At 49.1% G+C, this 24,174-nt stretch overlaps 3 protein-coding genes across 3 annotated transcripts in view; 1 reads left to right on the top strand and 2 right to left on the bottom strand.

Moving 5' to 3' along the window:
- Positions 1-64: 64 nt before the first annotated feature.
- LOC122160853 (NADH-cytochrome b5 reductase-like) lies at positions 65-9,390 on the bottom strand. The gene is made up of 6 exons (XM_042819782.1): positions 9,199-9,390; positions 8,820-8,968; positions 7,573-7,660; positions 4,342-4,446; positions 2,727-2,930; positions 65-1,122 (listed from the first exon to the last, which is right to left on the bottom strand). Exons 1-6 carry the CDS (start codon positions 9,379-9,381, stop codon positions 919-921), a joined length of 933 nt encoding a protein of 310 aa, XP_042675716.1. The 5' UTR covers positions 9,382-9,390; the 3' UTR covers positions 65-918.
- A 214-nt stretch (positions 9,391-9,604) lies between these two features.
- On the top strand, positions 9,605-14,180 carry MRPL37 (mitochondrial ribosomal protein L37). The gene is made up of 7 exons (XM_042819607.1): positions 9,605-9,986; positions 10,750-10,933; positions 11,394-11,509; positions 12,033-12,218; positions 12,446-12,603; positions 13,141-13,344; positions 13,957-14,180. The coding sequence occupies exons 1-7, from the start codon at positions 9,605-9,607 to the stop codon at positions 14,032-14,034; spliced, it is 1,308 nt and encodes a 435-aa protein (XP_042675541.1). The 3' UTR covers positions 14,035-14,180.
- Positions 14,181-18,813: 4,633 nt separating this feature from the next.
- SSBP3 (single stranded DNA binding protein 3) overlaps positions 18,814-24,174 on the bottom strand; it is a 51,314-nt gene continuing 45,953 nt past the window's right edge. Inside the window, exons 10-18 of the mRNA XM_042819540.1 lie at positions 22,079-22,143; positions 21,895-21,943; positions 21,714-21,749; positions 21,444-21,498; positions 20,839-20,909; positions 20,185-20,263; positions 20,032-20,060; positions 19,821-19,922; positions 18,814-19,181 (exon numbers count right to left, since the gene is read on the bottom strand). Coding sequence (XP_042675474.1) covers positions 19,152-19,181; positions 19,821-19,922; positions 20,032-20,060; positions 20,185-20,263; positions 20,839-20,909; positions 21,444-21,498; positions 21,714-21,749; positions 21,895-21,943; positions 22,079-22,143 — 516 coding nt within the window. The 3' untranslated portion in view covers positions 18,814-19,151. The remainder of the gene's footprint in view (positions 19,182-19,820; positions 19,923-20,031; positions 20,061-20,184; positions 20,264-20,838; positions 20,910-21,443; positions 21,499-21,713; positions 21,750-21,894; positions 21,944-22,078; positions 22,144-24,174) is intronic.

The raw sequence follows: 24,174 nt of genomic DNA on the forward strand, positions 1-24,174 counted from the left end.
GCGCCCAGGGGTGCTCAGGACACTTTCACTCTGTGAATATCCTATGACAAAAAAGAAACAGCTGTTTATTTGACAGTAACTTCAATTTAATGAATCAGGACTCTTACACAACACTTAGGGGACATGGAAAGCAGACAACCATCTTTCCCGATAGACAGCAGCTACACTGATGCTTCCCCACAGACTTTTAGGACATTCTCCTCCTCCCTCCAGACAGCATTGCAAGGGTTAAGGCTCAGCACAGGCAATGCAAATCCTCCTTGAGCACCACGCACAATTCCACCCTCACATATAGGAGGTCTCTTTTTTTTTTTTTTGTACACAGCTGGAAAGGCTCTTTCCACAGAGCAGCATCTTTATCCCCATATTAATGTATTAGAGGGCAACTGAGGCACAGGGAGGCTGAAGAGACCTGCCTGGCATCACCCAGCAAGATAACGACACTGAAATGAACCCCACAGACACCAGAGCGTCACGCAGCGCTCTGCTGCTCCTGTGGCCTCACTATCTTCTCCCAAGAAAGAAATCTCTCCAGGGTACAACCAATGGGGCACAATATCACTGCATACCAACAGACTTCAAAGCAAGACATTGGTCTTCATATTACAGCAGACGTGTACACTTGGATGCTTCTTAATATCCTTAAGAGGTGTCTCTCAAAATTGCATGTAAAGGCTCCCACTAAAAAGACTATGCAGTTCCTTCAGGTATGGTGATTGTAGCAGCCACTCTGGAAGATCACCTGATCTTTAAAACTCTCAAGATTGAGAACCCTACCAGCAAAATATATTTAACCCAAAGGCCTATGAAACTATAGGCATAGGGATCTGAGTCTTTTGAGATGACTGATTTCGAGCAATGTCTTTGAACAAGATACCCTAGTCTTGGCCTGATGCTCCTTGGTTCAGGAATGCTTTGCTAAAAGGCAAAACAGGAATCTTCTTCAACTCCCGCAGCTTTCAGATATCTGTTCATGTCTTCAGTGAATGCAGAAGATCCACAGATTAATACAAATGGCTTTCTTCGGCAGGAATTTATTATTGTCTTTATCAAGTCCTCATTTAGACGACCAGTGTATGTGTTTTCCTGATAGCTCCAAGGAAGATTTTCCAGTGAAGTTTCCTGAAAAGGCAAAAAAGGACAGTAAAAAGGACAATAAGTTGCTTACAGCTGTATCTCCCTCTTCCCCTCAGAGTACTACACGGGGTGTCTTTTACCCTTGAGACTCCAACCTGGATAGCAGTGATCTATCCCAAGACCTGTGGTCCTCTTGCAAAGGCCAGATAAAATACCTCCCTATCACCGGATCTGGCCACTGAGCCAAACAAAACTGAGTCTAACTACTGCCAAGTAGCACTGCAGGACCTACTCCTTTGGGAGCCACTACCCACCATGCCTTCTCAATTCCCAAGTCTTCAGTCCCAATTCTATTCCTCCCCACTGCCTCTTCCACTCCCCCAAGCCTCCTTCAGTTCCATCTCCCTTGCCAAAGCAACTGAAGAAAACCCTGCTCCAGACACAGCTCTGATCCCATGAGTAATGTTAGATCCCATGACATTAGATCTAACAGGACCCCCTACTGCTATTAATTAGAAGCACAAGGTGTTTAGATCTGATGGTGACAGGGGACAGACACATAGAATCCTAAAAGGGAAGATGCACCACTCAGCACTGGAGTACAACAAGCCTGCTAAAAGAGGAGAGATGTGTACGTAGGGCAGGCTGCGTTGACAGGGGTCAGAGAGGGTCAGATGGGTTTCTTACTGCCCTTCACTGGGTTGAATTTCAAGAGCTTCTCAGGCTGTTGAGAAAGCACTGTCCTGAGAAGAGCATCTAAGCTATGTCACCAGATCACACACCTACAGAGCAGTTGAGGGGATGCCCAAGCACAAGCACTTTTCCCTCCATATCCAACTTGCCAAGACCATATGTGGAACATAATGTATGAGGCAGAACCACCAGGAGATACAAAAAATGATTCATCTGAGAAGCTAAAAATGCAATGGGATTCATTCCCTCAGCATAAATAATTCTTTCTGTATCTTCCCTGCAATGAATCCTCATTGCTGAGGGAACTAATTTTCATCTACCAGATCTGTGCAGAACACAGGCAACTTTGGGACCAAATGAGAACGAAAAAGACCGCTGAAAACAAGACCACTGAGAGGTATGCCCTCATCCCATGAATTTGGCACAGAAAATCATTTTACAGAGGGGGCCACAACTTTAGAAAGTTTAAAAATGGGTCAACTAGGGGAAAAAAAACTGCTGGGAAGTTGGTGCTAATGTACTAGAATAAGGGAGGTGTAGCCATGAGCAACAAATGGAAGATAAGGACAGACTAAGGCACTGGTATTAGGAAAGGAGAAATAGTTTATCTGCTGTGAGGCTCCAAGAGTAAAGCTTTCTTGGCATAAATGTTCTGGTGCAGCAACAGCTGTCTGAAATGAAGGGGGAAATGATCAACAGTGAATATGAATCAGTGGGTCCTTCCTGACAGGAGAACTGCCAGCAGGGTTGAAGAGGGACAAGAAGAGAGGGTTGTTTCCCTAAAACTCTTCAGGCTGTTGGCAGCACAAGAAACCATTTAATAGATCTAAGAACAGCAGCAACAGGATCAACAATAGCTTTAATAGCTGGGAAAGAACTAGCACCAGACTGACAGAAAAGGTTCATCCAGCACAACAGAACAGTCACATAAGTGTACTTCACATTCCTTTATTTACCTGGCTTAGGACGTAAAATATTCTGATGTTCCAGTATCGGGCCAGATCCTGGAGAAGAGGTTTCAAATAAATTTTTTCAAAGGTACAAAAGCAGCCAACAAGAGTTACAAAGGTTTCATCCTCTTCATTATCCGTTATGGACTGGAGAATGGGAAGCATTGGGGCAAGACCAGTGCCAGAAGCCAGCATGAGGAGTTCTCCATGCTAACAAAGGAACAGAGAATTCTGAATTAACCATCACGACTGGAAACAAAGGTGCTCATTGCCAGTTCCTCCTTGCTGCCACGCTGCTAGAAGGTCCCTAAAGAGGGGAAAACATCAGGACATGAACTGCTACACACAAGTCTTCAAATGTGTTTTTCTATAAACCCCATCAAGGACTACAAACAGCATTTTCAAGACTTACATATCAAATTTAAAACTGGATTATATCCCAATAGAAACATTTATCCTAACTTTAGTTTCAGTTCAGTTGTACACTTTGCTGACCCATTGTTCATTGTTTTCCTGCTGGAAAAGATAGCTGTTTATTTTGGATGCTGCAAAATACAGTCCTGAAAGTGCACTGGAGGGAATTGTTTCTTCTTCACCTTGATCCACACATCACCCTCGTGCATTACCTCACTTCTATCAGAGACCCACCAGTGCAGCACCCAGTGCTTCCCACCTGCAGCATGGAGATGTCCACTCATTTACCTGCACCAAAGGAGGCCCACAATGGGGACAATTCTTCTATAGCAAGAAGTTCTAAAGATTGCTCAGGTACTCTGTAAACCACATGCATGAGGATCACCCACACAGTCCCTGAATGAGTCACTTCTAGGCAGAGCTGCAATGTTTTGTCCCAGATGACCTGGAAGCTTTTAAGATCAGAAGTGAACAGTATCCTCACACAGCAGGGAGGATATTCCAGGAAGCACAACACCACTGCTCTGCAGGGAGCTTGGCCAGTGGGATTTTACAGCCCTGCTTTTGTTGGATATTTAAAATGAATTAAAAAAAAAAAAGAAGGAAGACTTTGGGATCTTAATGACCTATGTTTCAATTCTGCTTCTCGTTTGGAAGGTCAGAATTAAGTAACGAAATTAGCGTGTGTGAGAAGCCTTCCCCTGAAACTGGATCTGCCTTTCTTTGCAGAGAGCTTGGTATCAGTAGATGGGAATCAACATTTGCAGAGTGTCTGGGTGATGTGACACCTCACTGGAGCTGCTGTAGTTCAGGGAACACCCAGGAGGGGAAAAGATCAACGCCTCTTTTTCACTTGTGCTCAGACACAAAATAGCAGCATTGCTCAAGCAAGGCAAAAAAACAATCCACACTCACTGCTGGGGCAGAATAAACTTCCTTTGTTAAACACATGCAAGTGATGAACAGAGAGCCTTGCTAATTTTCTAGTCTCCCACCCACCTCCTTCTCCTCTTCCCTCTTACATATGCTGCAGTTCAATAAGGTGTACTTTCCCCAATTGACTGCTAATGCTGCAGCACTGCACAATACCCAGGAAGTCCCTAAAATAATCATGAAAACAGTAATCAAATTGATATCTTCCCTTTGGATTATTAAACAAAGCTAGCTGCCACGAGCTGAAACATCCTACGTCTCTTAGGAAACTAACCTTATTAGGTCGATATGGGAACCCTCCAAATGGCCCACGCCAAAAGGCAGTGTCTCCTTCTTTCCAAGTCCTTATGTATTGTGACATTAGCCCAGCTTCATAGCACTAATAAAAAACATTGCACAAAAGAAAGGAATAATTATACTCTGTTGGAAACTTTCCCAGCTTAAAGTCAATTATAAAGTTATCTGCATTTAAACAAGAAGGGGGCAAAAAAAAAAAAAATATTTCATGCATTTAAAAAGAAAGAAAGATCATTCTATTTGAAAAATAATTCAAAGTTATACCCAAAACAAAGACATTTAAATTAAATCATATTGGAGTCATTCCAGCTCGACTATAATGTAAACACAACCCACTCCTATGCAGTCTGAATTCCCAAAACTGGAAAAAGCTTATCAAAGTTCCTGCTTACAAAGCACGTGGAGAAGAGCACCTTGAATGCAAAGCACAGCCCGAGCCTTCAAGCATTCTCCAAAGCTCAGGGTGTGGGATCTGTAAAAGCCCTCTGGGCACTGATAGTTACATAAACACCGCGCAGCTCTTCCTTTGTTTCAGTCTCTCCGATGCTGTGTTGATACAATTAGTGACCAAACGAGAGGCTTCTCATTTATAAAACTGTTTCCAGAACAGATCATCTGGATGCCTTTGTGTTTTCAAAAAAAATATGTTAATTCGGGCTTCACAGAAGGAAAATATTAGTCAAAAAAATGCTTTACTTTCCACTAGGCACAAAAAACCCCCATCATTTTGGCTTTTCCTCGTAGGAACGCTAGCCTCACTGGTGACTGGTAAGAAAGGGTGAGTGCTTGTTCAAAAAGAGAATCATAGAATGGTTTGGGTTGGAGGGGACCTTAAAGCCTACCCAGTCCCAACCCCTGCTGCAGGCTGCTTGGCACCCACCAGATCAGGCTGCCCAGAGTCCCACCCATGTCAGCCTTAAAGGTCCCATCCAAGCAGCCTTATTGCTGCACGTAATGTGCCACAGGCATATACATGTCCTACTTGTATGATGGCTTGATGTTGACAAGAATACATGCAAAAGAACTGTCAATATCTATGAGACCTGCTCAGAGAACAGCTGGCCCATCCTGCAGAAGCAGATAAGCCTAACTGCTATGGCAGACAACTGGTCTTGCACAGAGGCGATGCCACTGATAAGCTTGAGGAAAAGCAACACAGCCAGAGGTCAAAAGATGGAATGCAGTACAAGCCTTCAAAGCCTTCAGCCCACATAACTGAGAGAAGGGTATCTGGGGGTATTTTCTGCACTGGACAAAAATCCAGCTCCACATCCCAGTGCCTGGACCAGCCACCAAGCAGCACTGCAGGCAAACAGAACGGATGAACTGTGCACCGAGAAGCTAAGGACAGGAGTGAGCAAGTGTGTGTCTGTGCTTGCAAGCTTGTTAGCTAACAAAGAGCACAGATACTCCTCCCTTGTAACAAGCTCACTTAAATAAGATATCCTGGCTATTAAGATCTATTAGCACCGGTTGTTGCATTGAAGGCAAACATCACATGCACACATCCAGATTCCGCCCTGCTGTCAGAAACATTTCATGCTCAGAAGGCTCTGGGCAGGTACTGAATCTCATGCAAAGAGCGTCGCATCAAAGGACCAGTATTTGATCCCTACCTTCTTTACCTGCACATGGAAATCTGAGACAAGAGGAGAAAAGTCAACCCCTCTTTATGACCCACTCCCAGTGGACCATGGTAATGGTAACTAAAGCAATCCTTGCTCCAAAATTATTTCTGAAAATCAGAGTAAGAAGTGATTGAGTGGGCTTAAAATGAATTTTTCTAAATAGAAAGAAAAAATAATTATCTCCTGGGGGGAAACCTCTACACCCAGTTTTACATGGAGAGAAACCCTAACATTATAAAATCACTCAAAAAGAGGGTTATGCTCTGTAAATGGCAACTGCTTCACTCTTAACTGTAGTATCACAAATGCAATGCTGTAATAACAGGAGACAGAAGGGTTTGAACAGTGCTGGGATTGCATAGTAATAATAATAATATAGTACTTTCCAAAATTGCTTGAATAGTGTGAAATATACCACAACCTACAGAGTGAGTTATAAAAATGGCTGCTTTGCACTGGGTGTTACCAATCTCTTTTGTCACTGCCAGAGAATAACTATAGCTCCCTTTGGGATGAAAGGTTCTACATAAAGGAAAGGTGTCATTACAATCATTACTATTATTACTGAAATGCAAAACCTGTGAGTAGTAAGCAAGTATACATGAAATTTCACAGTCATCCTGTGAATGTATCCTATTAATACAACTCAAATGCAACATTTCTCTCCCCTACCACACGCTAATTGCCACAAGAATGGTGAAACGACCCTCCCACAGGTATCTTATACAAGCTATACACATTTCTAAAGAACAGGGCAGACATTCAAACATACAATACATAATAGACCTCCAGAACATGAAAACCTGGAAGACTGGCAGGGAACAAACGGTCATTTCCTGGCAGTCACCTGGGACACCCAGCATTCTGTGTCTTACAGCTACACTGAAGGCTGCATCTGTCCTGAGGAACCACTACTGACACACAAACACACGTCAGAAAAAGATTTTCACTTTGGTATTTTCCACACAAACTAATTACACATTTGTAGGAGCCCTGAAGACTACATTCGGAAATATTTCCAGCCCAGTTCTTATGTAACATCCTTTTGAATCCCACCAGCTCACCCAAACTGGGGCTGTCACCAAACACACTGATTTATTATTATTATTTTTATCAAAAATAAAAGCTCTTAATGAGGAGCATCCTTAACACAAAAATAAGGAGTGGGGGAAAGCAACAGCTGGGCAAAGGCTTCCCAAAATCCAATGGTTCCACTGGACTGGCTACTGGGTGTGACTTCAAGATCAGACTGAAAAGGCAAAACAAAATCAGGGACACGGAATGGGCATCTCCTCACACAGTGGCAACTGCAAGGCTCCTGAGAGGAGCTACTGCTTCATAGAGATTGTGCTGTGAAGCACTTGTTTGTGTGTCACCTTCCTCTACTTCCAGCTTCGTGGAGGAAAAAAAAAGCAGCAGTTTTTATCAGCAAAGCACAACTGCTTCAAAACAACAGAGAAACCGTCCACGAGGGATTTGACAGTGCCTCCCTTGAAGTGCTGACAGTGTGCTTGGTTCCTAAAAGAAAACACAGTTCCCAGCACCTCAGACTCTAATCTATATTGTATAGACTGACTTACTTTTATTAGAACTTCAAAGTAACCTTCTGCATTCCCTGGGCTAATGGGAGTGTAGGCTCGCTGGACCTCCAAACCATTCACCACTCCTCTGAGAAAAGAAATACAGGAAACCACTGTAACTTGTGTCATTGACAGATATTACCAACACCTCTGCTTTTCTCTGGGGAGATCAGGCAACGCCAAGGGAGGCAGCAGAACCCCTCCTCAGTGGCTCAGCCTGTGCACAAATGCAAAATGCTCCCCTGGGAGAGGTAAAAATCCACGGGGGACATAACTGACGATGCATCTACTGTTTTCCTGCTGGTGGCCCCAGCTGTATCCCACATTCAGCTCTTTCATGCATTCCTGGAAGGAGGCTTGGGAAAGAGTGGCAGAGGGGACAGAAAATGCTCTCTGGTGTGCTACACCTTTCTTTTTGTGTTTGGACAGCATCTGACAATCAAATAATGAAGTCGGGGCACAGCCTTAAGTCAAACTCTTGTCTATATTCGCTGTATTTTCCTGCAAGCCTTCTCTTTCCATTGAATATACCCACAGTGCTCTTCACTGCTGACTACAGTAACTGACTCAAATGGCCAAACCTTTTCCTCTGCTGCACTGCATGAGAGGGCTGAAGGGAAGGCAGCCAGCCAGCTGTGTACATCAGCTGTTAACGCACGAGTAACATCAGCAGATACAGATCAATGGCATCATAACGTGACTTCTGCTTTCTGGCAATGATCACCACAGATGGCAGGGAGAGAAACTTCTCCCAGGTGGCCACTTTCTGGTGAGCCATTAACTGCACAGGAGGGTTGTTTTCCTAGAAATCAGTTAGAAAATGCCCAGACAACAGAAGAAGCACCATGGGTGCTGAGTTACTTCAACAGACAGAGCCTAAAATACCCAACTAGGAGTTGAGCACAGCTCATTGTCCTCCCTGCAACACACAGCAATAAGCCATCTATTGTAACACCTATTCTTTTACTCTTTCTTTCTGCAATTTTTTTTTTTTTTTTTTAAATCACACCCAGTTCTTTCTGACCCACCGACATGAGGATAATGCTGAAGGAAAAAAAAACAACAGAGCTTTGCAATGACTTTTGCCATAAAATTAGCAGAGCTCACAAGCTCACGGGGCCTTTCATCTGTATTACTGCACAGCTACGGAATTATGATTTGCCTGGTGTGAAGGCTTTGTCTATGGACAAAAAGCTATAGATGGGGTTACATAATGCGGGCTGTTTAAGCAGCACAGAGAACAATACCTTAACACGATGTGTTGTCCCAAACCCAATCGCAGGCTGCCATTTCCTGGTAATTCAAACCTGTACTGGTAGGTGTCCTCTGTTAGCTGCTGCACCGAGCTTATGGTGAATGCAGTAAATGCATCCGGACTGAGCTCTGAATTACTACTCTGCAAGAACAACAATAAATAATTACTCGGTTAGATGACCGCCTTTTGTTATTTCACGTCTCTCCGGAAGCCAATTTAGCGCTAGGGACGCGCCATCAGCGCAGGCACGGAACGCGAGGCCGGCGCGGACGCCAGCTCTCGGTCACACGGCACAGCTCTGAGCGCAGCGCACCTCCGTTACACGGCACAGCTCGCAGCCCTGCCTGCGGGTGCCACGAAGCCGCGCTGACCTCCCCCTGTTTCTCCACGAGGAGGTTTTTGTCTCGCGCTGCTCTGGCCCGCTCCCATCGCTCCAGTTCCTTCTCGTACACGTCGTAGACGCACGGCTCGCAGCCGCCGCCGCAGCACTGCGATGGAGAAGGCTCCCGGGGCTTGAGAGCCTGCCACTCCTCCTCCTCCTCGCGCCCGCTCATCGCCTGCAGAACGGCAGCCCCGCATCGACAGCGCGGAGCCGCTCGCACCACAAGCCGCCCCCCAGGGCCCTCGCCCCCCCTCCCCCCGTCCCGGCACGGTGCTGCGCGCACCGCCGCCGCGTTTATCGCCCGTCCCTCCCTGCGGAGCTCTCCCATTGGCCACCTTAGCCGTCACTCACGCCGCGCCCCCGCCCCTACCGCCGTCCCGCCGGCCCGCGGCAAGATGGCGGCGGTGGGAGCGGTGGCAGGGAGGCCTGCGGTGCTGAGGCTGGCGGCGGCCCACAGCCGCGGCATCCTCACCCGCCCTGGGCCGCCCCGTCCTCGCGGCCCGCTGCCCCGCACGCCCTGGACCACCCGCGGGCCGCCGCCGGACCAGCTGGCCCAGGTGGTGGAGCGGCGGCCGGTGCGCGAGCAGGTGGAGCTGGACAGCATCACGTACGCGGGCCGGCAGTACTTCGTGCCCGGCCTGGCCCGGCCGCGCTTCCCGCCCTGGGACCGGGGCTGGAGGGACCCGTGGCACAGCCCAGGGCCGCGCTACGAGGACATGCCGCTGCGCAAGGAGCGCGGCTGCTTCATCTGCCACCAGCGAGTCCGCATGCTGGAAGGTACCGCGCTATGCGGAGCCCGGGGCGGCCTCGATGCGGGGACGGCGCGTCTGGAGCGCTGCGTCCGGGGTGCGGCCCTTAGGGCAGGAGGGACACAGATAAGGGACGCGGATCTGTTGGAGTGCGGCCACCAAAATGGCCCCCGGAACAACACCACTGTGATGGGCCGAGAGCTGTGGGTGTGCTGCCTGGAGATGAGAGAGCTCCGGGGAGACCCGAGGGCAGCCTGTCAGTGCTTCAAGGGGGGCTGTGAGAAGGAAGGGGACAGACTCTTGAGTGGGTTCCGCTGTGATGGGATGAGGGGAAATGGTTTCAAACTAAAATGAGAGATGCGCCATCCCTGGTGACACCCAAGGTCAGGCTGGATGGGGCTGTCAGCATCTGATGGAGTTGTGGGTGTCCCTGTTCAGTGCAGGGAGTGGGACCAGATGGCCTTTAAGGGTCCTTTCCAACTCAAGCAATTTTATGATTCCATGAATGATTCCATTCGTCAGCCTGCTGCACTGCACGCACCCATTGCCAACCTGCCTGGTGGCTTAATTCATAGAATCATTAAGATCACCAAGATCACCAAGTTCACCGCACCATTCCCACTGACCACGTCCCTAAGTGCAACAGCTGCCCTTAAACACCTCTGGGATGGTGACTCCATAGCTTTCCCAGCCTGTACCAGTACCTCTCCACTCTTTCTGATAAGATTTTTTTCCTAATATCCAGCCTGAAGAAAATTCACACCTGTGTGTGTTTTTACTTTTGTTTCGAGGGGTTCGGCAGGCGCAGTGGCTCACCAAGACAAAGCTGGTGCAAGGCTTGCCTGCAGCGGTGCTCAGCATCGCCGAGAACCCAGCATACCAGCTCCAGGAGCAGGAAGAGGCCGTGCACCGTGCAATTGCACATGCACGGCTCTGGGAGACCACAGAAGTTGCTCCCAGAAGGGAAAAATATTGGTAAGTGTTCACTCAGGTTTCGATGTAAAGCTGTTCATCAATGGGAACCAGAGAGTGTAACACTACAAGGAAAACTCACACATAGAGCTGCCTTAGAGAGAGCCGTGGTGCAAAACTGTCAGAGCCTTTGTCACCTTGTAAACAGAGCAAAACAGTGCAGTTCTGGAGGTTGGCAGTAGTTACACAATGTTACATATACTCCATATTGAAGCTTCTTTTAGGCCAAGGACTGCGTTCTGCTTAAGATCAAGTTTTAGCTGATGCACAGCGTCAATTTTTAAAATAAGTAATGCTAAGCATTACCTCTGCCAGCTTGGAACAGGGCTGGTTTGCTGGGTATTAATTTGAGATCTGTGTTAGCAATAATATTTTATAGCTTTCATATCCCAGAAGCATCCGCCTGCCATTAGCACAGCATATTTACTTCATGTGGCCATTTTTTTTCCCCCTAACTCTAAAGCCCTGTATTGTTTGAAGACTTGATACACTTATGCCGGTCAATGTCAATGAAGTATCCTTCCCTGGCTAGAAGAATGCTGGCTCGAAACTACCGGATTGCAGCTACGTGGGAAAGAGGTTGGTTGTGGGAAAGAGGTTGGTTGCTGCTGTGCTTGAAAGCAGTTGGCTCTTTTCCTTATCGTGAGAGGGCTAAGAAGGGCATTCAAAAGCTTAAGACTTAGAAAGACCAGAACAATTTCTAGAACCAGTTCTTGATTCAGTAGCACTGCATGGATAGGCAGCCTTGATTGTTGGCAGGGTCCTTGCCCTGAGGAGATTATTGAGGTGTTAGGCAATACCAACAAGGTGTTGGGAGAAGAGAACCAAGTGTCTTAACTGGTTGCTTATTTTTGGCATCCAAATCTGCATAGTGATCTTTCTAAATGTGCTTAGTTAACAAGCAAACACCAGAAATCAACATTGCTGCTTTAGAAAAAGAACCTACGGCTGTGCTATTATTTAACGTCAGTTTGGAGGTGAGGGGCAGAAGGAGCCTTATAGAACAAAGGGCTGCATGAGTGCTGTTGCCCAGAAGCAAACGTAAGCCTTTGCCTGATGTTATTTTAGTGATGTTTGAATACAGTCTGATTTCCCTTCCCAGAATCCACTCTCCTTCAGATCCGTGGCCTGAATGGAATACTTATGAACTCTATGACCCCAATACCGCCGATAGCCTCCAAGGAAGAGATACTGGCCACAAAAGACCATGTTCTGGAGACCTTCTATCCCATCTCTCCTACAATTGACCTTCAGGAGGTGAATGTATACCAAGAGCTCAATGACACAGGCAAGTGTTGGAGGTGGCAATTTGCTAGCAGTCCTTGCCTTTCTGCCTCACGGCTCTGGGGAGGATGGGAGTGGGGCAGTGGGTGTGCAGTGCAGGCACTCCAGTGGTAGGACTGTGGAGAAAAAAAAACAGGCAAATTGCTTTAACAGATCCTGAAGATAAGGGAGAAAACATTGGCTCTGTAGTCTCTTAGTGAGCGATTTCTGATGTGGTTATCTGCCGTTCAGGTTTCAAAGATGGTTATCCGTACTCTCATCCTCACACTCTGTATTTCCTGGAATCGGCCAACAATCGTCCTAACAGGTTCAGACCAGAACAGCTCCGTGCTAAAATGCTGATGTTTGCTTTTGGCAACGCACTGGCGAAGGCGAAGGTGCTGTATGGGGTACGTATTGGAGACTGCTGCTGTCTTGCTGGGCCTTTGTTCTTTCCCTAGCACCACAGCCAGCAGGAAGGGTTGTGGAATTCCCTTGCTGTAGCGTGTTAGAATAGTTTTCAAAGCTGCACTGAGGATACTGTATCACAGCTTCCCACTCCAGAGGTCTTAGTCTAACCTTCAGGTATGGCTGCTGCTATCTGCTGATCCAGTGCACCATCTCAGCAGTGAGCACGTTCATGATGTGACATGCACTGAGGTGGTAATAGGTAGGAGCCAGGGAGAAGGTTTAACTGTAAAACTCTAACCCTTCCCACATCTCAGTATGCAAATTGATACCTCACTGCTGGCTGAGGGAGGAATTTTAATTAAAATACCAAATCTACATTCAAAACTTGTTTGACTAGAGCAATTTTCTGGGCAAGGTAACAATACATTTATTAAAGTCTTGGCTTTAAACCAAGTAGAATATGCGGAATCAGCAACTACTCGTACAACTTCTGTGGTAGCTGGTTTGTTAAACGTTCTCCTTCCCTTCTTTCCTAGAATGATCCCCAGGTTTTGGAGCAGCCAATAGTGGTGCAGAGCGTTGGCACAGATGGCCAGCTCTTCCAGTTCTTGGTGTTCCAATTAAATACAACAGACCTCGTGTCTAACGATGGCATAAAGAATCTAGTCTGGATTGACTCCGATCAGAATCTGTATGAAAGTGCCCAGTGTGTTCCAGAAGTCAAGAAGAGAGTCGTTACAGTAAGTGAGCGGGGGCAAAGCACTCCTGGGCTGGGAGCAGTCCTTGCTGTGCAACACTTTCACCTGTGCCAGAGGTCTGGGAGCTGGCACGGAGCTGTGCTGTGGGTTTTAAAGCAGCTGAGGGGACTGAGGCTGGCACTGGCGCCGTTCTTACAGGAGAGCCTGAAGCAGGTGTTACTGCCAGGGAGTATTTGTACTGCTGAGGTACTGCATAGCATACAAGCCGCACGCCAAGCTTCATATGAACTCCTACATAAAGATATCCCCATCTGTAATATACCATCTCATAGTACACTTGCTTGAAATCAACTCGTGCTCTGACGAAGGAAGAGCTTCCATGCAACTGTCAGCTTCACTGCAGAGTAAACAGAGCACCGTGCTGTCAGCCCCAGTTACACGGGGAGGGCGTCTCAGGTGGATGGACAAAGCATTCCCGCCGCCTGAGATTGATGGCAGTGGGAGTACCTCCACACAGAGCCACCTGGGGAGGGCAGGGGGAGCACAGTTTGGAAGGCACCGCCTTTGAAGCCTTATTCAAGAGCGTTTAAAGCTGTTGCTTGTCTGCATTAATCACTTCACTGCAAACTGAGCATCCGTGTCTTTTCTCTGCAGAAGCCCACTGGAATATATGGCTTACAGCCAGAAACATTCAAGAAGTTTCTGGCGCTGTATCTGCATGGAACTGTGTGAAATTCAGCTCAAATGAAAACCCTTCACCAACTGTACCTGCTGCTTCTCTTTGCCAGAACCATCGCATAGTGAAAGAAAGGTGGACTGATGTACTTTCAGAAATAAATTATATTGCTGCAGAAAGTAAAATTCTTTTTTAAACCAAATTGTGCCTGAAGAAAGTTTAATTTGAGGAGCTCACCTCTGTGAGGCTACAGAGTGATCAAGTGCATCCTCCTGGATGTTTCCACGGTTACCTGGCAGGAACATAAACCCGTCGCGGTTCCTTTGCACAGCTGCTGTGCTCCGTGTGCTTTTGCACAGACTAACCTATTTTCAGAGTACCTGTGAGTGCAGTGTACATGGGAGGTACCTGAGGAGCTTGAAGAGGGGAGCCTGAGTCATGCCCTTCTCCTTCTGTGTGGGTTTTTCTTTGCTTTGCTCTTGGGTGCTTTGGGGTGTTGTGCTGCCCTGCTCTTAGTTCCCAAAGTACTTAATCAGGGAGACTGGTTTGCTGAACCTGCAGAACTGCCGTTCTTTTACCCCTCCCAATACTGATGAAGTATCCATTTTGGGAAAGCGCTGTGGAGCGTAGCATGAAACTTTGGTGCCTGGTAACTGGCAGTGGCTGCTAGAAACACAAAGAATTTCTTCCTGCCACACTGTGCTAGCTGAGCAGGAAGCATGTTCTCTTAAAACGGGGGGATTAAGTATGTGTTTTTTTTGTAAGATGAAGGTTAAATTAGCTTCGACCGCATGTAAAATGTTTTCCAGTTCTGCACTGTTGCCCTTCAGCACATGGGAAGGCGTAGGACAGCCTGGCTTATGTTAAGGAGTGGAAGAGCACATACATTTCCAAGAAATTCGTATCACGTCAGTCTCTCGTGTCGGAGACTGGTCTGTGCTTTGTGATCTCGTCTGACCATCTGGATGAGCACCTCTGTTGTGTGCTCCAGTCTCAGGCTATCAAACAGCTCCACACTGCAGATTTCAGAAAACAGATCCTTGCTCGTCAAACTGGAGATCAGCTGTTGGGCTCAATGAATCGGGATGCGTCTTCTGTGAGTTAAATTAATAAATCTCTCAATGGTTAGGAGAAAATGCTTGAAAGAGAAATAATCCAGTAAGTGTTGCGTTGATCTAAATTATGTTAATTCTGTCTGTTCAAAGGGCTGCTCAATTCAGCTCATCTGTTTAAATCTGTAATTTGTACCCGGCTATTTAGGAACATCTTTTGATAGTTGAGCTTTGCAGAGGCTGTTCCAGGTGGTGGTTCTGTCTCTTCAGGCTCGTTGGCTCTCTGCTATGTGGTGGGGGCCCTGCAGAACAGCTGGAAGTGACATTGCTCACCCCTCCTGTCATGGGTCATCGCCCGGCACAGGGAGGCAGCCCTGCTGAGCAGCCAGCCCTGCACTCAGCGCTCGCATTCCTGAGCAGAACAGCTCTGCTGAGGAAGCTGTTAAAAGGTTGGTTGTGGTAAAGAGGGGGCATGAAGAGGGAGATGAAACACCTCGAGCGCTCCTGGTAGGTGAGGCAGCTTGTGGAGGTGGTCTGCACGGGAAAGAGCCAAAGTCCCTTCAGCTGCTTTTACCGCTCCACAAAGAAATCACTGCTAGTAAAGGCAGCTTCAGGGAGGCTGGAGTCCTGCCTGCACCAGTAGTTAGAGACAGAGCATGGGAAGGGATGGAGGAGGGCAGAACAAAGGCAATTTGGAAAATGATGGCGGCAGTGAAACACTGGACACTCAGTGGGGAAATGAGGTAGCTTCAGGTACCAGCTTTGGTCACTCAGAAGCCATGTGAGCTGCCAGCCCCAGTTCGTGCTCATGTTGCTGGGGGTGCAGCAGCCCCATGTCCTGGGTGAGCTCTGAGGTCCCAGAGGGAGGTCGGGGTGGGCAGAGCTGGGCTCCTGGCATGGCTGAACCCTACTGCAGGTGTCCTGTGGGCGCACTGCATGCAATCCAGTGGAGCCACCCTTTCCTCCGCTGGACTCGAGCTGGAGCTGGGAATGGGGCACAGAGGCACATCTGGGCGGGCATCAATAAGTCATAAAAGCTCATCAGCAGCTAAAGGGCATTACCTCAGCACGGCCCGAGAAGCAGACATTAACATTTCATGAACGGCAGTCGGGAAGCAGAACGTGGGAGAACATGTTGGCTGTGCCGCCAGGGAGAGCTGCAAGAAGAGCTCCTGCTCCCTGCATTAGGAGCAGCCGCCAGCACCGTGAGCCTGCTGAGCTGTTCCTGGGATCCCCCTTGTCTCTGAGAGCTGCACAGGCTGCTCCCACTCACTGCAGTGGGCGCTCAGGACGCAGGGCAAGTGTGCCGAGTCCCTCACTGCTGCTGAAGAGGAGGACTGTTTCTCCAGCACTGCTTTCCCCTGGCTCAGACCCAGTATGGGCCCAACATCCGGGGGCTGTTAGCCAGCAAGTACACTCTGTACCTGGCTGGAGCCCCTGCTCGCTCACCTCCTCCTTTAATTTAATGAGCAGCGATGTGGGAGACAATTATCCCTGGGGCCGGGCTTGGGAGGCTGCTGGGGAAGGAGCTTGGCAGCTCTCAGGGCTGTGTTGAAAGAAACAATCCAAGAACTGGTGAGCACGAGGGTCCCTACGCCTTGAGGGACAGAGTGCAGAAATCTGCCTTTCTAGCCCCAGAAAGTGCTTCTGTGCACCCCCAGCCCCCCGCCTGGCTCTGCCATGAGGAGCTATCAGGCACCCATCAGCACCCTTAGTGCTGCACCACAGGGCCCCATCCGCAGTACTGTGCCCAGGCTGCGGGCCGCCAGCTCAGAAAGATGGGGGGCTGTTGGAGAGGCCCAGAGGAGGGCCACGAAGATGCTCAGAGGGCTGGAGCACCTCTCCTACAATGAAAGGCTGCAGGAGCTGGGCCACTTCAGCCCAGAGAAGACTGCGGGGAGACCTCGTTGTGGCCTTTCATTGCAACACCTGCCCTGGTGTTGCAGCCAGCCTGCAGCAGGGGTCGGAGCGAGGTGAGCTTTGGGATCCCTCGCAACCCAACCGTTCTATGCCTTTCCCAGGCTAAAAGCTGAATTTGTTTCAAAATGCTCCACAAATCCAGGAAAGCAGCACAAAAGCAGCCTGTCTCAGGCACTGCCAACACGTCACCCTCACCACTGCCTAAGATGGCCTCCAGCAGCCCCAACCCACAGCGCCCCGGCACTGCACCGGGTCAGAGCCTGCATGCAGAGCTCACAGCCGTACCCACAGCCCGCGCCATGAACAAACAGCTGTGCACTGGATTCAAATGTTTATGTTGATATTTATTACAGCATGGGGGGGGGGGGGAGGGAGGGAGGATGGGGAGGGAAGGGAGAGAACCGTTTCATTCAAAAAAATCCATCCCATACCAATGAAGACAATAATTTAGCTATTCATTTTTAAAATACATTAAAACCGGTCCTTTCATTTCCTCGCGTCAGAACAAAAAGAAAGAAAAAAAGATGGAAAAGAGGAAAAAAAGAAAGAAAAACGGACCCCTCGCGGAGCCCACGGGCGTATCTGCGACGCAACGGATCTTCATTCGGTCATTCCTTCTTGAAAGCAGTAACCTGACTGTAAGGATGAGTGCCCCCGCCCGCCCCTCCCTACCCCTACAGGGAAAACACAATGAATGCCTAGGAAAAAGAAGGCAAACATTTAAAAAAATTCGTATTACACACTAAAAAAAGTTCTGTCGTCATCTCATGTCTCGCAGTCAGAATAATAAAAACAAGCCAAATGTTCCCAAAAACATTTCAATGAAGGGGTGCGGAAAAAAGACATCCCTTTAATAAAACATTATCAACAAATATCGTACACAAACTACAATGTATAATAATTACTTTTTTTTTTTTCTTTTTTTTTTTTTCCCCTCTCGGTATTTTAGAACCAGACTACAAGGTAAGAAAAAACACTGAAACAAGATACAATGCTTTCAATAATCCGCACAAGGGTCAATCCAGGGAGATAATATTTTACAGAGTATGATATACACGGAGCAGAAATGGAGATTGAGAAAAACGAAGAGCAGTGCAGGGGGTGCCGAGCGGCCCCCCACCCCTCCCAGCGCGGGGCCCCTTCCTGCTGCGTCCTTATGACAGAGTACAGAGTAGCAAGGATACATCGCAACAACAGTCACTGCTTAGAAAAGATCTCCATCCAGTTCCAGCTCACAGAGAAGTGAAACCCCGACAAGAGCACACCTTTAAAGGAATAACAAAGCAAAAAAGACAAAGCAAAAAAAAAAAAAAAGCCCCAAAAGAGCCGAGGTTGGCTGAGATCACAGCTTCAAAGTCCCAGGGCGGAGCAGCCCTTTGGTTCTCCTTTCTTTCGGTGGATTTAACAAGTCAAAATCGGTGTTGGTGGCGAACCAGCTGAGGAAGGGAGGGACAGAGTTCTTGGCGTACTCCGGGGGGGGGACAGACTAACACAGTGCATGCCACAGCCACGGGGAGGGAGATCACAGCGAACCCAGGATGTGATCCTACGGGGGCCACCCGTGTGAGCGCCTCTATCACGAGGTGGTGGAGTCTCTTCATCTTGTTACTGGAGGAGGAAGCGTTGTGCTGCGAATGAACACAAATAGAACCCAAAACAAAAAGGAAAAAAAAAACAACAACCAACCAACAAAACCGAAGCAAAAAAAACCAAAAAACCAACAAAAACCAATCAGGCCTTCCAAACGAAAACCACCATTGTAAACTGTCCAGTTTATTTAAAAAATGACTACAACAGAGACAACATGAGATTTCATATCTAGACTAGCTTCCTGGTGTCGCACGGCACAAACATACAACGGGGTTCTGTTTCTGTCTTTATTTAAAAGAACAAAGCAAAGAGATTGGAGTTGGGTGCTAGAGGCTTCCATTTGTTTCCAAAAAGAAGTGTCATGTACATATATAAACCCTTCTGCACAAAGAAGGATCTTGTCATCATGTCTTGAAATATTTTAAGTTTTGTCCTTCATGTTTTATGGAATAAAAAGTTCAGCCTTTTTATTGCATGAAACTAAACCTGGGGTGCTGGCCCCGCCACGCGTCTCCCTGCCCATACACCTAGCTTCTTCTTGCATAATTCTTTGAGATCCTCCGAACGGCAGCTGACTCTCTTGATCCTGGAGAGGAGGAGGGGGAGGGAAATCACACACTCATCGTCATGCTGGGGGAATACTGCAAGAGAGACAAAGCCTTGGTGAGCGCCAGCCCCGAGCACCGCGCTGCTCCAAGTGGAGAGGAGACAGAAGAGTGAGGCTGGGGCTCATGGAAACTGCAAGGCAACGGAATGGGAGTGAATAAATCAGACGGAGAGAGGATGGTGGAGACTCCTTTATCAGGATATAATCTGCTCTGCAAGTTGCCTTTCCAGAGAGGAAATAACCACAGCAGTATGGGGTAAGAAGCAATTGAACAAATAAAACAATTAAGCTGTATGCATGTATGTAATGCTAATATAGTAAAAGCAGGCGAGGCGCCTGTGCCCATGCCCAGCACTGCGAGCAGGCTGCAGGTCTCACCCTCACCTCCTATAACTCTGGAGGAACCCCAGCGATTCCCGACAGCAGTGGGGAGTGGAGAAGGTGGGAGTGGAGCTGCATGTCCCAGCTGGCTGCCATCCCATGGGAGCCTCTCCCACAGCCTCCTCACCTCCATTCCCCACGTCTCTCTGCCCTGGGAGAAGCCAAGCTCGCTTCCACCCATGTCTGCCCCACGCCTCTCTTCCTCCTCCACCTTCTGTCTCAGAGCTGCTTGTAAACAGCTAAACGGAGAGCAGAAAGGATGGAGGGCACCCATCCTCACCCCCAGACTCACATTGTCGTTTTGGAAGGAATGGAGAAAGTTGCCTCCCAGCTCCCCGTCGTCTCTTGGAGTGCCCGGGGGATTGCTAATGCCACTTATGTTGTTTGGAGAATTCTGCAGGAGAGCACAGGGTAAGCAGTCAGTGGGTCCCCGTGCACCCCTGCCCGCCCCGCTCGCATCCCCAGGGAAGGGAGGTCCCACAGCCACCCAGCAGCTCACTTACTTTTGGAAGTCCATCTATGTCTCCTGACCCTGCAGGGTGGGGACAAACGAGAAAAGCCTTACTGAAGATGCAGCCACAGCCCCGCTCCCCTCCACAAACCCCACTCAGCAGGACAGCCACGGGGGCTCCCCGAGGCGCGGGGCGGGCGCTCACCTAACGATCCATTCATGTGATGGGGCTCCATGCCACCCATGCCACCCATGGGGCCGTCGGAGCCAGGGCCCATCGGGAACTGTGGAAGGGAAAGCAACAACACCGCGTCAGCCGAAAGGTAGCAACACTGTCAGCCAAAAGGCAACAGCCAGGCCGTGGTGGCGCCGGGGCCCCATCTCCCAGCCTGACTGTATCTGGATAAGATGGATGAGTCCATCTCTGAAGGCTGCAGGACACTCCCGGGGGCTGCACTCATCCACATCTACCTACAGCATTTGGCCAAACCCAGAGACTGTGCCGACACCATGGGCTTGTGGTCCTCCACATCCCCCTACAACATCTGGCCAGACCCAGGCCATACCAGCACCAAGGGCTCTCTCCATATATATAAGCAATTAAGGCACTTGATGCTTGAATCCCTCCAAACCCAGCAGCTTGCCACCGCCTTGACCAGAGCAGCAGGACCGCCGCCCTCTTGATAAGCATAAAAAATTAACAAAGTCGCCGAAGAGTTAATCACTTTTTGATGGTTTGTTTTATTTCTGTTTTGTAACAAATGGCTGAAATCAATTAAACTGCTTTACTCTCAACTGATGAAGTTAATTATGATTTGTTATGGTATCTGATATGTAAATTATTAGAAAGCAGACTTACATTCGATCGACTGCCTGCGGGCGGTACTGGATTAATCATTGTGTAGATGTTGTCACTTGAATTTGTTGAATCTGTGGAACAGTGAAGCCCAGTAAGTCTGGTGATTAATTCATTTCTTAATTAAAACAAACTCATGCCACTTGAACTCATTCTTTTGTATTTTATCACCTAAAATTCCCTCTAAGTACCACCATTTTCTGGCTAATTTGTATTTAATGAAGATCCACAAAGTTTTTAATCACAGAAATTCAACTGTGAAAAAATAATTCAACTTCTAACCGGGAAGCACGGGGCTCGCTTGTCGGGAGATGTGCAGAGAGACAACGCGCAGCCACGCACCCTACACCACGAAACCTCGAATCCATCAACACATATGGGATTATTCCAAAACACGGGGCCGGGAGGAAGGGGCCTGGCTGTGAGGTCGGCGAGTTTTGTTAGGACCCAGCCAGAAATGTAGGTCAGGGCTCCTCATCAAAATGCAGGAGGAGAAGGAGCAGCCGCAGCCGCGCCGCAGCTCCTCCCCTGCAGCTGTGGCACCGCGCTTCCCCCAAAGCCCCACGGGGGGAGCAGGGCCGGCCCTGGGGAGCGGGGTGGGCTCCTACCTGCGGGGCTGGGCATGATGGGTGTCCCTGGAGGGCCGCCGCCACCAGGAGGACCCTGCGGAGAGACAGAGCTGGGTGAGCCACGCCGCTGCCCCGACGCAGCCCAGAGCGCAGCTCCAAAGCCATCTGGTTGGACCCCAGCAGCGCTGAGTGTGGGGAATGCTGTGGAATATCCCCGCTGCCCCTCATTTCCCAATGCCCTCCCAGCCCCGAGGTCAACCCCACAGGCCCTACTTTCACCCGTGCCTGCACAGAGCTGGGAAGACTCACCACATATGTACCAGGCGATGAAGAAGAGTATGGGATCTACGTGGAAAGAAGAGCAGATTTTAGCAACCAGGGCCAGGGAAAGCATCCCCAAGCCCCACAGACACCTAGGCTGTGTGTCCCATGTTAGGGATGCCCCCCAAGCAGCCGTTGTGCCTTAAACACAAGGACAGACCATACTCACAGAGTTAGCACTGCTGGGGTTGGGCCATGGTCTGCCAGCTCCCGGCCCCCTGAGGACAAAATGAAACAGAAAAATAAAGTTCTGCTGTTATCCATCACTCTGCACGTCCCGGGGCAGCCGGGCAGCACCCCAGGTCCTGAAAGTGCATGGACACTTTTGCCCAGTGTGGGCTGAGGGAGCTTACATGTTAATTCCAGGCATGCCAGGGCCTAAGGAGTTGGGCGGAGGTCTCATGCCGCTGCCATAGTTCTGCAACGATAACCAAGGATCAGTCTACCATAACGAGAGGGGAAACCGGAGAGGGAAAGAGAAGGGAAAAAAGACACAAACAAACAAAAAAACAAGAGGGTTAGTTTGCAAAAAAGAACGCTGAAGATAATTAGGTGACGACGGTAAAAAATAACAACTTAAAAAACAAAACCACAGTAATGCAAAGCCGTCTGCTCCCAGCAGGGCAGAGCAGTGGGGTTTGTTTTTCTGCAGCCGCGTGGCTCTGCCGAGATCCCCCAGGAGCTGCTCAGTACCCATGGCCACACCGGCACCCCATAGCCACAGGACACCCTAAGCACCAACCCTCGGGGTCCCCCCCAAGCCTTCATCTCGTTACAACAGCCCCAGCACAAAGCCCAGCCCAGAGTGCTGCAGGAGGAGGAATCCCCGCATGCTGCGCTCCACTGGATTTGTGCTGTGCTCGCTGCCCTCTGGGCGATGCACAGCCTGATTTAGGTCGCGCTGCAAGAGCAGAGCCGCTGCCTTCCCCCACTCTGCAAGCCTGCTCCCAAACGCCCGCTTTGTAGTTTTTGTCTTTTTTTTCTTTCTTAAGCAAGGCAGGGGAGGAAATGGCATGCTGTGGTCCCTGTGCCCTGCAGCCTGCAGCTGGAGAGGAAAAGAAGGAAGAGGAGGAGGAGGAAGGCATCATGGTGGGCAGAAGCTGCAGTGCCCGCTGGCTGCTGGGGCGCAGTGTCCCCCAGGAGCAGGCTGCCCGCAGCCCCAGAGCTCCACTGACACCCATGAATCTCAGTGCATCTCCTATCAGGTCAACCATGCCATGATGCATCAGTTCTGGCAGCATTTCTGCTATTTAGAGCAGGAGAGGGGCACAGCTCCCCAAGCACTCACAGCTAAATTTTAAGTTCATACTTCCTGGATTTATGCACTGCTTTGTTGGAAGTTTGTTTGGAGGAAGCAGACAAGGGTTTCCCCAAACAAATTACAAGCAAGGCCGTAACTGATCCAAATTCCAGCCATTTGCACTGAATTGCAGTATCAAACCTCTCGTTTAAAAAAAAAACAAACAAAAAAAAGCTCAATGTATTTAATTGGAGCTGAAAGGGAGGCAAAGGGAGCCATCTGAAAGGTGCTGGAGGAGGGTGGGGAGGAACGCAGCTGTGCTGAGCGACCTGCGTGCCGGGCAAGCACTGACTGAGCCAGCGAGCTGCAGAGACTTTAACAGAAGCACTGAGTTATGTGATGCAGAGTTAGAAGTGTGGATCCTTGAGGGGAAAAACAGTAGAGCTGGGTTGTAAGAGGTGATTCAGAGTTGGTCAGTAATTAGCAGTTGTCAGGACGCTGGGATGTCACGGCTGGGTGCTCTCTGGGCATTTGGAGTAAATTTTAAGCCATGTTTAGGAAGGCTCTGGTGCAATGCTTTAACAAGAACAAGGAGAAGTGCTGGGCAAGTGGGGAGCTAAGGGCTCTGATCCTGGGTCAGTATTTTTGACGGCTGCTCCCAGCTTTGGGAAGGAGCACCAGGTCAGGAAGGCAACTGTTGATCTTCACAAAAGGGAAGGGCACGCTTCTGCAAAGCTCTCCCTCATGTACGTACACAGGGAGCGGCAGAGTAAAAAATAAAGCTCTGAGAATTTCACAGCTCCTCCCGGCTCCCAGACCTGCCGCCAGCCCACGCAGCGCTGCCAGGCTTTGCAGCAATCTCAGCAAGTGGGAAGCGAGCAGCTCAATGCTTTCCTTGGCGCTGGCCGTGCTGGCAAATGCCATTTACAAAACTTTTTTGCAATCCCTCACAAAAGGAGCACTGCAGGTGCAGCAGCAGGTCCTGCATCCTCAGCCACGGCAGTGCTAACGCAGCACGGGCGATATTGCTTGGGGGTGTCCTCCCCCTGCCCTAGAATGGATGCAGAGCCATGGATTCGGGCACTCCTCCCTTCCTCGTGGTAGGCAATGACACAACTCCCTTGACGCTGCACTTGCTTTCGCTCGACAGTCTCGAGGGGGAAAACAAAACAAAACTCGAACACACACGTTTGTCTCCTGACAGACTCT

This window comes from Centrocercus urophasianus, unplaced genomic scaffold (genome assembly GCF_019232065.1).
Source record: "Centrocercus urophasianus isolate 14NV4802_14NV808 unplaced genomic scaffold, USGS_Curo_1.0 seq_18, whole genome shotgun sequence".
In the NCBI taxonomy this organism is placed as follows: Eukaryota; Metazoa; Chordata; class Aves; order Galliformes; family Phasianidae; genus Centrocercus; species Centrocercus urophasianus.